Source organism: Lissotriton vulgaris, chromosome 2_2 (genome assembly GCF_964263255.1).
Source record: "Lissotriton vulgaris chromosome 2_2, aLisVul1.2, whole genome shotgun sequence".
Taxonomy (NCBI): Eukaryota; Metazoa; Chordata; class Amphibia; order Caudata; family Salamandridae; genus Lissotriton; species Lissotriton vulgaris.
Window position 1 is genome coordinate 330,641,162 of NC_141688.1, and position 12,678 is coordinate 330,653,839.

Sequence of the window (12,678 nt, forward strand, 5' to 3'; positions counted from 1 at the left end):
ATAGCCGCTCTGCTCCACACCACCGTGTGTTGCTTAAGGCAAACGCTGGTATATTTATACCTGGAAGGTGCCGTGTTTGACATAAGGTTGGACATAAGACATCAATAAAAGATGTCACTAGGAACTGGCCATTCTTTCAGTGCTCGCAGGAGTTCTAAGACAAATCAAAACAAAAGCATGGGGAATTCCCAGGTTGCTGGAGGTTTGGTTTGTTGAAAGAACTCGTTGTACTTTCTAGGAGTCTAAGGAAGTAGCCTTGCCGTATTTGGTTTGCATTGGCTATTACTAAATATGGATTTGATTCTTATGCCTTTATAAGGGTATGATTTGTTATAACCACACAAGGGCATAAATCGGGATTATTTAATTAGGGTCCTAGATATGATCACATGTCCAGCTCCCTGAGTGCTGGATAAGATGTCAGACCCTGCATGAAACTGCTACTCAAGGATATCTGCTTTACGTATCTTAGTCGTCTCTAAACATGGGCTCTTAGCCGAGTGACATCCAGCAGTGCTGTCTTCAGCATGAGATAGGCAGTGAGTACCCCATAGAAAAACCTTCCACATACATCACTTTGCCCCCTTCGGATTGAATGACTGGAGAGATTGTGGGTTTGCCACATGAAAGTGTTTGTGGGACCCTCTTGAAACGTTCTCCTCCAGTCACTCCTTTTAACGGGGAAGCCCCTGCCCCAACTTTCCTCACTAAGCAGTCCTCGAAGGGAGACGTTTTGCACTCTGCAGCTCTCTCACGACTCGGAGGAAGATAGTGCATACATTTGACACAGTGTCGTGTCTCAGAAACAGACCTCACACCCTGATGTTTGTAGTATCGGCAACAGTGAGTGGGGCAACTCGTCCTCCCACCACGTGCGAACCTCTGTGGATCCCTTGATGGATATCAGTCTTTGCAACAACAAGGAACACTGACCCTCATGCCTGGCCAGTGTTCCTAGAGTCGGTTTGATGTATGATTGGTTACCCTGAGGTTTGGGTCTGGGCAGCCTGAGGACTTCAGTGAAAAATCGGAAGGTGAATCCTTCTCCCTGCACCCAGGTGTCAGTCCCTGCATTCAGGACTGAGATCCTACCCCGGCTTGCTCCATCTCTCTGGACTGAGATCCCCTGGCTAGATCCATCTCTCTGGACTGAGATCCCTTGGCTAGCTCCATCTCTCTAGACTGAGATCCCCTGGCTAGATCCATCTCTCTGGACTAAGATCCCTTGGCTAGCTCCATCTCTCTGGACTGATATCCCTTGGCTAGCTCCATCTCTCTAGACTGAGATCCCCTGGCAAGATCCATCTCTCTGGACTAAGATCCCCTGGCTAGCTCCATCTCTCTGGACTGAGATCCCCGGCTAGATCCATCTCTCTGGAATGAGATCCCCTGGCTAGATCCATCTCTCTGGACTGAGATCCCTTGCTTAGCTCCATCCCTCTGGACTGAGATCCCCGGCTAGATCCATCTCTCTGGAATGAGATCCCCTGGCTAGATCCATCTCTCTGGACTGAGATCCCTGGCTAGCTCCATCTCTCTGGACTGGATCCCTGGCTAGATCCATCTCTCTGGACTGAGATCCCTTGGCTAGATCCATCTCCCTGGACTGAGATCCCTTGGCTAGATCCATCTCTCTGGACTGAGATCCCTTGGCTAGCTCCATCTCTCTGGACTGAGATCCCCGGCTAGATCCATCTCTCTGGAATGAGATCCCTGGCTAGCTCCATCTCTCTGGACTGAGATCCCCGGCTAGATCCATCTCTCTGGACTGAGATCCCTTGGCTAGCTCCATCTCTTTGGACTGAAATCCCCTGGCTAGATCCATCTCTCTGGACTAAAATCCCTTGGCTAGCTCCATCTCTCTGGACTGAGATCCCCGGCTAGATCCATCTCTCTGGAATGATCCATCTCTCTGGACTGAGGTCCCTTGGCTAGCTCCATCTCTCTGGACTGAGATCCCCTGGCTAGATCCATCTCTCTGGACTGAGATCCCTTTGCTAGACCCATCTCTCTGGACTGAGATCCCTTGGCTAGATCCATCTCTCTGGACTGAGATACCTTGGCTAGATCCATCTCTCTGGACTAAGATCCCTTGGCTAGCTCCATCTCTCTGGACTGAGATCCCCTGGCTAGATTCATCTCTCTGGACTGGGACCCCTTGACTAGATCCATCTCCCTGGACTGAGATCCCGTGGCTAGATCCATCTCCCTGGACTGAGATCCCTGGCTAGATCCATCTCTCTGGACTGAGATACCTGGCTAGATCCATCTCTCTGGACTGAGATCCCTTGGCTAGCTCCATCTCTCTGGACTGAGGTCCCCGGCTAGATCCATCTCTCTGGACTGAGATCCCTTGGCTAGCTCCATCTCTTTGGACTGAAATCCCCTGGCTAGATCCATCTCTCTGGACTAAGATCCCTTGGCTAGCTCCATCTCTCTGGACTGAGATCCCTGGCTAGATCCATCTCTCTAGACTGAGATCCCTTGGCTAGCTCCATCTCTCTGGACTGAGGTCCCCGGCTAGATCCATCTCTCTGGACTGAGATCCCTTGGCTAGCTCCATCTCTTTGGACTGAAATCCCCTGGCTAGATCCATCTCTCTGGACTAAGATCCCTTGGCTAGCTCCATCTCTCTGGACTGAGATCCCCGGCTAGATCCATCTCTCTGAAATGAGATCCCCTGGCTAGATCCATCTCTCTGGACTGAGATCCCCTGGCTAGATTCATCTCTCTGGACTGGGACCCCTTGGCTAGATCCATCTCTCTGGACTGAGATACCTTGGCTAGATCCATCTCCCTGGATGAAAGTGTCATTCCCTCATTCAAGGCTGATATCTGCTGCTCGTAGATGCTTCTTCCTGTGCTCTGTGGTCGTTTCTTGCACTCAGGACTGAGATCCCTCCTGACTAGATCCTTCTCCATGGGTGATAGCGTCATTCGCTGCATTCGGGACTGAGATCCCTCCTGACTCGATCCTTCTCCATGGGTGATAGTGACATTCGCTGCATTCGGGACTGAGATCCGCCTCCATGAGATGCTTCTACCTGCTCTGTGTTGTCATTCTGTGGTCATTCCCTGCATTCTAACTCAGATCTTCCCTGACTTTTTAGTGCCCAGTGAGCTTCCAAATGTAGCTCATGTTCACTTTTAACATAAGGGACTGAGGGATTGGCCGATGGTGGACAACCCCGCAGAGCAGAGGATGCCCCATCTGCCATCTCATTAAAGCGCAGGGATCTGTCGGTTTTGAGATGGTGGATCCTCCGCTGGCCCTAGTGTCTCGTCCACCACAACACGGCTGCCAATCCTGTGTGCAATGACTGCCCTTACTTGTCCTACTGGCAAGAGAAACTGATAATGTCCTGCTTGTGCAAGGTATTGTTTCTGTTTGATTGAAATAAACTGGGCTTTGGGAATTTGTTGTAGAAAAGTAAAAACCTATGCCGAGCTAGTGGAACAAAAATGGTGCAAGTTCAGCAAACTGCTCTGCTTTCAGTGCATGCTCCTGGTGGGCAGATGCACTGAAGGCAGAGGTCCACACCAGGTGACACCGAATATGGCAGGCAAACCTCTACCAGTGAAAGGGAGGACATGTGCTCCACTGCCCTGGTCTTTCGACCACCACCTTCTACATGACCCTGTGAGTGATCATCCAAAGCATACCACGTTGTCCGCACTTGCCCTGACCTTTAGTTCACTTCTGTCCCCACCACAGCTGCTTCTTTTGCTTTGTCTCACCTATTACCAACAATTACTTTTAGGCCATCCTCCCTGCTTTGTGATCTTACTTGCTTTTCTGAGTTATCGGCGCAAAGTCCCCATCCAAAGCTTCTTCAACCAGAACGCCCAGGTCTCACCTTTTAAGATCCTACTCTGGGCTAAACCCAGAAACCTCTGTCTGGAGTCTTGCATACGTGGTCATATAGCTAGTCTGCCTCTTGTTCCCAATGCACCATCTTGGGAGACCCAGAGAGTCTGATGACAAGGGGCAGTTTGGTGGTGTCTCCTCTCTCCACTAAGCCTCTATCATTTCCCCAGCCATTGTCTCTTCACTAAGGATTTTATTACTCAAATTTCAAGGCTTTACTGGTTATTTGAAATTTGCAGTGAACGTGAGAACATTGTCTGTTTTAACCAGTGTGTGTTTGTCAAATAAATTGTTATTTTCAACAGGCTTCTGCTCTGAAGACATTTGGTCCAGTTTATACTGACTTTGTGCTGTGAGGCTTTGGGACCTTCTGCAGACCCAGCCCACGCTGAGATCCGCGACTGAAACGTGTCTCTTGCTTTGCCTTCCGTAGCGGGTCTGCAATACCTGTGTTATGAAGAGATCACTAGGAATACAAATCTTCTGGAAGGATACTATATTGAATTTTTCAAAAAAATCGGGCACTGTTTTATATATGCTATTATTTATTTGAATCCTCACATATTCAGGCAACATTTCACATTCGCAGTGCTCACACAGGTCCTAAAGTGCTGAAAGTGAGGAGAAATGAAATGTATTCAAGCAAGACACAGAAGGTTGGTGAAATGTTTTAAAAAAATGTGTCTAGAACAGAATTTAAACTTCATCCCAGTGTTGCAAGAACGTAAATCACACCACTTTTAAACCTGACCCACCTGATGTTTTTGGTTCTCAATCACTGCTGAAGCTGCTGTAAGTAGAGACTGTATACAACCACATCCAGAAATGCTTTGGAAAATCCAGAAATCCACTCTTTTCTGCCACTCACACCCACCACTCGTGCCTGCAAGGGAGGACTGATGGTGCCCCTAGCAGAAGAGCTGGTTGGAGACTTTCCACTCCTAAAAGGATAGCTGCTTAAACTCTTGCTGATAATTCATAAAACAACCCCTAGGCAACTAAAGGTCTAAAATGGTTTAGTGGCCTAACTACAGGACATGATAATGCTGAGGGCTCAAGTACACAATAAATCATTAAAAATTCATTTATTCAATATAAAAATCTTTAAAATCATTCTATGCATCAAAATCTTGATATGGAATAGAGACAACATAAATCACAAAACAAAGAAGATACAGGATACAAGATGCAATGGATAGACATAATCTTATTACCAAAAATCACAAGAACGAATGAAATTCACGATTTTTGCTAAACAATTGTAGACCTTTAGTTGCCTAGGGGTTGTTTTCTGAATTATGTTATTTCCCTGCCCTACAAACTAAAATTAGTAGCAGGGGGTCCTTTTTTTACATTAAACTCTTGGTGATGCAAGACTTGGCACTCCTAGCAGAAGAACTGGTCGATCACTGGACAGTGGGAGACTTTTCACTCCCAGCGGGATATCATGTCGAACACTGTGCGGTGGGACACTTGCCACTCTTAGCAGGATAGCTGGTTGAACACTGAGTGGTCTGAGACTTTGTACTCCTAGCAAATAGCTGGTCCAATATCGGGGGGGGTGAGACTTGGCACACCTATCAGTATGGCTGGTTAAACACTGCGCGGTGTGAGACTTTGTACTTCTAGCAGTATGGCTGGTCGAACAGTGGCCAGTGTGAGGCTTTGTACTCTTAGCAGGTAATAGGACGAACTCTGGGCAGTGTGAGACTCAGCACTACTAGAAGGATAGCTGGTCGAACACTCGGCGGTGTGAGATCAAGAGCACAGATAGTGCAAGCAATGAACTCGTACTTAAGCATGGAGGAAGTCCTTTATAATAGGACGGAATCCCATCACCCACCTGGGTGGCATGCATCATCATCTGGGATCTCCTCTTGGTAGCAAACCTAGTGCATTCAAGGGCTACAAAGCCCTCACTGTGAGGGAGGAGCTCAGGGATGTTTTATTGATCAATTGATCGGATCTCCTAAAAGCCTTTTGATGTGAGGCATGAGAGTGTTTAGGGTGGATAGGTTGCAGTGCAAGAAGTGTAGTGGTGTGTAAAGTGAAGTTAAAATTGGCTACCAGGAGAAAAAAGACATTTAAATGGTTAACTCTTGGTGTCAATGTTAAAAAATAGTGGAAGCGCGGTCTGAAAAAATTGTCGAGCACGCTGATCTAAACAAAGGGTAAACATGTTTCAGCCATGATGATTAATCTCTGATCACAGCCTTCCTCAGGACCTAGATGGGGATTGCTACTGGAAAAACTATGTGATCAAAAATAATAACATTGTGATTGGAGCAATACAACCTACAAACACCTGCGGTGTCCTTTGTGAAGAACCTACAGGATTGTTGTTGTCACCTATGGAGAGAAAAACATAGTGACAAACTAAGCCATGAAAAAGTGGAGAAAAACATTTTAAAAAGCTTGCACTATACAATGTGATCTAATTTTTGGAATCATTTCCTTGTTATTATCCCTAGGATATGGCTAGTGCCCTTAGCACTGAAAAGTTAGTAAAAAAGTAGTCACCTTACCGGTAAGTGCACAGGTGGACGCCTCACCTCACCTGGCCACAGCTCAGGACGTGGGGCACAGCTCTGTTTAAAAGGAAAAAAACTGTGATTATAGATACTGTAAGAATACCATAAGACAGTTGTCCATATGTTTTTAAGTCAACTCTGACAATTCATTCCTGATGAAACCATATAGAACACCAATAGAGTATATGGTGTCCCTTGAGCCTGAAGCGGTATGTAAAAATGTATAGGTACATGAGCCAGTGTGTAATTCATAAGATAGCTAAAAGTAAGTATCAGCAATAGAGAGGAACTTCTCTCACGCTTTCAGTATTATCCTAGCAGGATATCATGTCGAACACTGGGCGGTGTGAGACTTAGTACTCCGAGAAGGATAGCTGGTCGAACACTGGGCGGTGTGAGACTTAGCACTCCGAGAAGGATAGCTGGTTGAACACTGTGCGGTGTGAGACTTTGTACACCTAGCAGATAGTTGGTCCAATATCGGGCGGTGTGAGACTTGCCATTCTTAGCAGGATAGCTGGTTGAACACTGGGCGGTGTGAGACTTAGCACTCCTAGAAGGATAGCTGGTCGAACACTGGGCGGTGTGAGACTTGGCACTCCTAGAAGGATAGCTGGTTGAACACTGGGCGGTGTGAGACTTTGTACACCTAGCAGATAGCTGGTCCAATATCGGGCGGTGTGAGACTTGCCACTCTTAGCAGGATAGCTGGTCGAACACTGGGCGGTGTGAGACTTAACACTCCTAGAAGGATAGCTGGTCGAACACTGGGCGGTGGGAGACTTGACACTCCTAGAAGGATAGCTGGTCGAACACTGTGTGGTGTGAGACTTAGCACTCCTAGAAGGATAGCTGGTCGAACACTGGGCGGTGTGAAGGATAGCTGGTTGAACACTGGGTGGTGTGAGACTTAGCACTCCTAGAAGGATAGCTGGTCGAACACCGGGCGGTGTGAGACTTAGCACTCCGAGAAGGATAGCTGGTCGAACACTGGGCGGTGTGAAGGATAGCTGGTCGAACACTGGGCGGTGGGAGACTTGACACTCCTAGAAGGATAGCTGGTCGAACACTGGACGGTGTGAGACTTAGCACTCCCTGAAGGATAGCTGGTCGAACACTGGGTGGTGTGAGACTTAGCACTCCTAGAAGGATAGCTGGTCGAACACTGGGCGGTGTGAGACTTAGCACTCCTAGAAGGATAGCTGGATCGAACACTGGGCGGTGTGAGACTTAGCACTCCGAGAAGGATAGCTGGTCGAACACTGGGCGGTGTGAAGGATAGCTGGTTGAACACTGGGCGGTGTGAGACTTAGCACTCCTAGAAGGATAGCTGGTCAAACACTGGGCGGTGTGAGACTTAGCACTCCTAGAAGGATAGCTGGTCGAACACTGTGCGGTGTGAGACTTAGCACTCCGAGAAGGATAGCTGGTCGAACACTGGGCGGTGGGAGACTTGACACTCCTAGAAGGATAGCTGGTCGAACACTGGGTGGTGTGAGACTTAGCACTCCTAGAAGGATAGCTGGTCGAACACTGGGCGGTGTGAGACTTAGCACTCCTAGAAGGATAGCTGGTCGAACACTGGGCGGTGTGAGACTTAGCACTCCGAGAAGGATAGCTGGTCAAACACTGGGCGGTGTGAGACTTAGCACTCCTAGAAGGATAGCTGGTCGAACACTGGACGGTGTGAGACTTAGCACTCCCTGAAGGATAGCTGGTCGAACACTGGGCGGTGGGAGGGATAGCTGGTCGAACACTGAGTGGTGTGAGACTTAGCACTCCGAGAAGGATAGCTGGTCGAACACTGGACGGTGTGAGACTTAGCACTCCGAGAAGGATAGCTGGTTGAACACTGGGCGGTGTGAGACTTAGCACTCCGAGAAGGATAGCTGGCCGAACACTGGGTGGTGTGAGACTTAGCACTCCGAGAAGGATAGCTGGTCAAACACTGGGTGGTGTGAGACTTAGCACTCCTAGAAGGATAGCTGGTCGAACACTGGGCGGTGTGAGACTTAGCACTCCTAGAAGGATAGCTGGTCGAACACTGGGCGGTGTGAGACTTAGCACTCCGAGAAGGATAGCTGGTCGAACACTGGGCGGTGGGAGACTTGACACTCCTAGAAGGATAGCTGGTCCAACACTGGGCGGTGGGAAACTTGACACTCCTAGAAGGATAGCTGGTCGAACACTGGGCGGTGTGAGACTTAGCACTCCGAGAAGGATAGCTGGTCGAACACTGGGCGGTGGGAGACTTGACACTCCTAGAAGGATAGCTGGTCCAACACTGGGCGGTGGGAAACTTGACACTCCTAGAAGGATAGCTGGTCGAACACTGGGTGGTGTGAGACTTAGCACTCCGAGAAGGATAGCTGGTCAAACACTGGGTGGTGTGAGACTTAGCACTCCGAGAAGGATAGCTGGTCGAACACTGGGCGGTGTGAGACTTAGCACTCCGAGAAGGCCTGGCTTTTTATGCAGAAAACCTAGAATTTCTCTATGGTTTCAAGCCTACTGCTGCAGCACTCTTTCAGCGCCGGGACACCTCCTTGCGAGGTAGCTGTTCGCGCTATACAAGCATCAGTATTATTATTATTATTATTAAGGATAGCTGGTCGAACAATGGGCGGTGTGAAGGATAGCTGGTCGAACACTGGGCGGTGTGAAGGATAGCTGGTCGAACACTGGGCGGTGTGAAGGATAGCTGGTCGAACACTGGGCGGTGTGAGATGTAGCACTCCGAGAAGGATAGCTGGTCGAACACTGTGCGGTGTGAGACTTAGCACTCCGAGAAGGATGGCTGGTCGAACACTGGGTGGTGTGAGGCTTAGCACTCCGAGGAGGATAGCTGGTCGAACACTGTGCGGTGTGAGACTTAGCACTCTGAGAAGGATAGCTGGTCGAACACTGGGCGGTGTGAGACTTGACACACTTATTGAAGAATGTATAGAGCCTGCGCGCCTGAGGGCTGACATCCTCAGCGCTCTTGTGTAGGTTAAAGCCATCAAGCCTTGGGTCTACTTTATTATAAGGCTTGTGTGTTTGTGTTGCATGGAAGGCGTTTACTGTACACCACTGGCAAGATTTGCAGTGGTGAAACAATAATCATAATAATTGTAATAATGTCAGCATATTCTGTTTCTTCTCCACAGTTTGTGTCTTGCTTGGTAGAGCTCAAGGAAATTCTTCAAAAAGAAATTTGTCAGAAGTTGGCACAACGTGGACAAGATATCTCGAACCCGAGCCTGAGCGACATTTCTTTGTCGGACATTGAGTCCAGGTGTGTACACGGCCCTGGGGCTGATTCTGAGGGATTTTATTAATTCAAGAAAGATATATTTGATATGGGGAAAGTGATACAGAAGGGATTAAAACACTCATACATCAGGCGTCTGTGAAATAGTCACAACACAGTTGGGGGCATATCATCAAGGCTCCCGCGATAAAATTATCGCTGCTTTAGCGTCCGTTTTTGAACGAAAGGCAGCGATAATTTTATCGCACTATCATCAAGCAAGCGCTAAACTGCTTTAGCGCTTGTTTCCTAGCGTTAGCGGGCATTTTCCATTACGCCTTGCATGTCAGCGATAGAAATCGCTAATGACATGCAAGGTAGGCATTCCTCCCCTAAACATAATGAAAACGGCCGCTAACACAACATCGCCCTATTAGCAATGCGGCCCAGAACCAGTGAAGCTATCAAAAAAAAAAAAACGAGCGCTAAGCGTGCTTATCGCAATTACTTAATGCCTAGAAAAAAGTTTACTTAGCCATACTTTCAATGGGAGGTGGATCGTTGGGATAAGAAGACACTTGCATATTAGCAAGCTTTTTCTTATCGCAATTTTTTTTTTCATGATTTCTCCTGCTATCACACCTATCGCTTGATTTTACATCGCCTGTTAGCGGCATGTTGATAATGCGCCGCTAACAGGGCAGTGTTCTCCAGCAACAGAAGCCGATTAAAAAAAACGCGGTAAGGGCATTTTGCGATAATTATCGCATTTGCTTGGTAATACGCCCTTGGAAACTACCCACATTTTGGAAACTCAAAGGGGCATATTAACAAGGGCTTTATCTCTGCTTTTTTGGCTTTAAATGCCCAAAAAAGTGGAGATAAAGCTATATCAGTATTAACAAGAGGGTGCTATCATGCATAATCGCATGTTAGCACCCTTTTTCCTAACGCCTCCCTTTGCATCTCTAATGAGATGCAAAGTGGGCGTTCCACACCTAAATAACGTGAGAAATGCTGCTAACCGACATTTCTCCAATTAACAATCTGCACGCTGAACTGCAGAGCGATAAGAAAAGTAGCGCTAACCTCGGTTAGCGCTACTTTCCTTACGCCTGCTTTCAGTCTGACTTAGCCATTATATCCAATGGAAGGTGGATATAATGGCTAAGTATGCCCTGCCCTATCATCAAGCTATCGATAAACTTTGTGCACTTATCGCTGAATTTCAAGCGATAATCGCACTTTCGGCAGCTTGTGCTTGGAATTGTATTGCTTTTGAGATAAGCTTTGCTGATATCACGCTATCTCAGCAATAAAATCCAGCGATAGCCCCAAAGCTGCTCCAGAAACTCAATGTATTCGTTTAGCTTTGCCTTGGAATTATGGAACGATTTAGTGACATTTGTTGTTAGAACTCTGGGCATTACTGTATTTATTTTAAGAAAGTTACTTTGATGGAGAATGACCTGTACCTTGCTTTGTTCATCATAAACAATGCGTTTGTATTAAAGATAGTTTACAAATCCTACATCAGCAATTCCTTCTCTAGAGAATGTGATCATGTCTGCTCTGCTATAGGCTGTCATCTTCCTCAGTAAGGCAGCAGGATGTGACCTCACCATAAACATGCTGCGGCACTAACTCATTTCAAACCGCCCTCAATCTTTCAAGAGTGCCCGCCTCGAAGGTGCTTCAAGGATTTGGGCCACTCTTGGTGAAGGTAGATAAGTGGTCTTGACAGTCAGTGGCCCACAAATTACAGCTGAACATTCCTAAACATTTGAAATCCAGGGGGGACAGACACATGCCCCACATCTGGCACCTTCTGCTCCCTCCACCAGGCGGAAGGTCTCAGGGGCTCAAAAAGAAAGCCCCTTCTCTGTCCCACCTCTACTTCCAGTCTGTAACATCTGGAGTCTCTACATTGCAAGAGCGTTTTTAACACTATAGGGCAGCGAATCCCCGCATCACTGGGTACAACGTAGACAAGTAGATAAGGCTGCTCACCACTCTGCAGTAACGATCTATAAGACACGGAGTAAGCCGGTCATCCTCAGAATCTGGCTTGAAATAACTATATGCAGTAGATAATTCTGTCTGATACCTTTATGAACAAGTGTGAGAAGTTGGCCTGGCATATGCTGTCCGCTATTCTAGTGGGCACCTTGCACCAGTCCAAACGACCCTTATGATGGTAGGTTTAAAGACAACCTATATAGAAAGCTATCCTAGGGGTAGCTGTGGAGAGCAGCCTTCAGGCTAAGTCTTGAAGGAATGTAAAGCAGCTTGTTTTACCAGTCTATAATCTCATGAATGACCAAATAAAAGGAGAACCACATCAGGTGTATATATAATATATATAAATAGAGGTGTCCGTCAGGGATGCGTCCTGGCGCCGACGCTCTTTTCATTGTTTGTAAATGGGGTAGTTTCCTTTTTATCTGACATGAATGCCGATGCCCCTACTCTGGCCGGTGCCAAAGTCCCCGCCATGCTCTTTGCGGACGATACGCTTCTGGTATCCAAAACACCTATGGGGCTCCAGAAGCTAATAGATCGATTTTGTATATTTTGTAATGTAAGGGGCTTGGTCATCAATACAACCAAAACCAAGCTCCTTTATTTCAAGCCTAGCAAGAAAGCCAACTGCTCACTTACACTTGACGGGGTGCCCTTAGAGCGTGTTAAAACATTTGATTACTTAGGGATAAGGATATCTGACCAATTGAAATGGCACCTACATATTGAGAAAATGGCCCTGAATCGCAAACGTGTCCTGGGAGTCATAGGGAGGGAACACAGAGCCTCAACATTCAGACCCATAGCACCTGCACTGGAGATCTACTCTGCAAAAGCCATAGGTAGTGCACTGTATGCAGCGGAGCTCTGGGGTTTTAACCCCTTCGCTGTGGCTGCAATTCCGCCGCAGCGCTAGGAGGGGAGGGGGGGCAGAGCGGCGCTCGCATGCTCGTGATGGAGCCGCTCCGTCACGAGCTGCGGTTGAGCTGTGCTCATGACGGAGCGGTTCCGTCATGGCCCCGCCC

General features: G+C 47.6%; 1 protein-coding gene across 1 annotated transcript in view; it reads left to right on the forward strand.

The window, feature by feature from the left end:
* Positions 1-12,678, forward strand: part of AGBL2 (AGBL carboxypeptidase 2) — a 986,768-nt gene that overhangs the window by 397,423 nt on the left and 576,667 nt on the right. Inside the window, exon 12 of the mRNA XM_086959752.1 lies at positions 9,549-9,676. Within this exon, the coding sequence (XP_086815878.1) occupies positions 9,549-9,676 (128 nt within the window). The remainder of the gene's footprint in view (positions 1-9,548; positions 9,677-12,678) is intronic.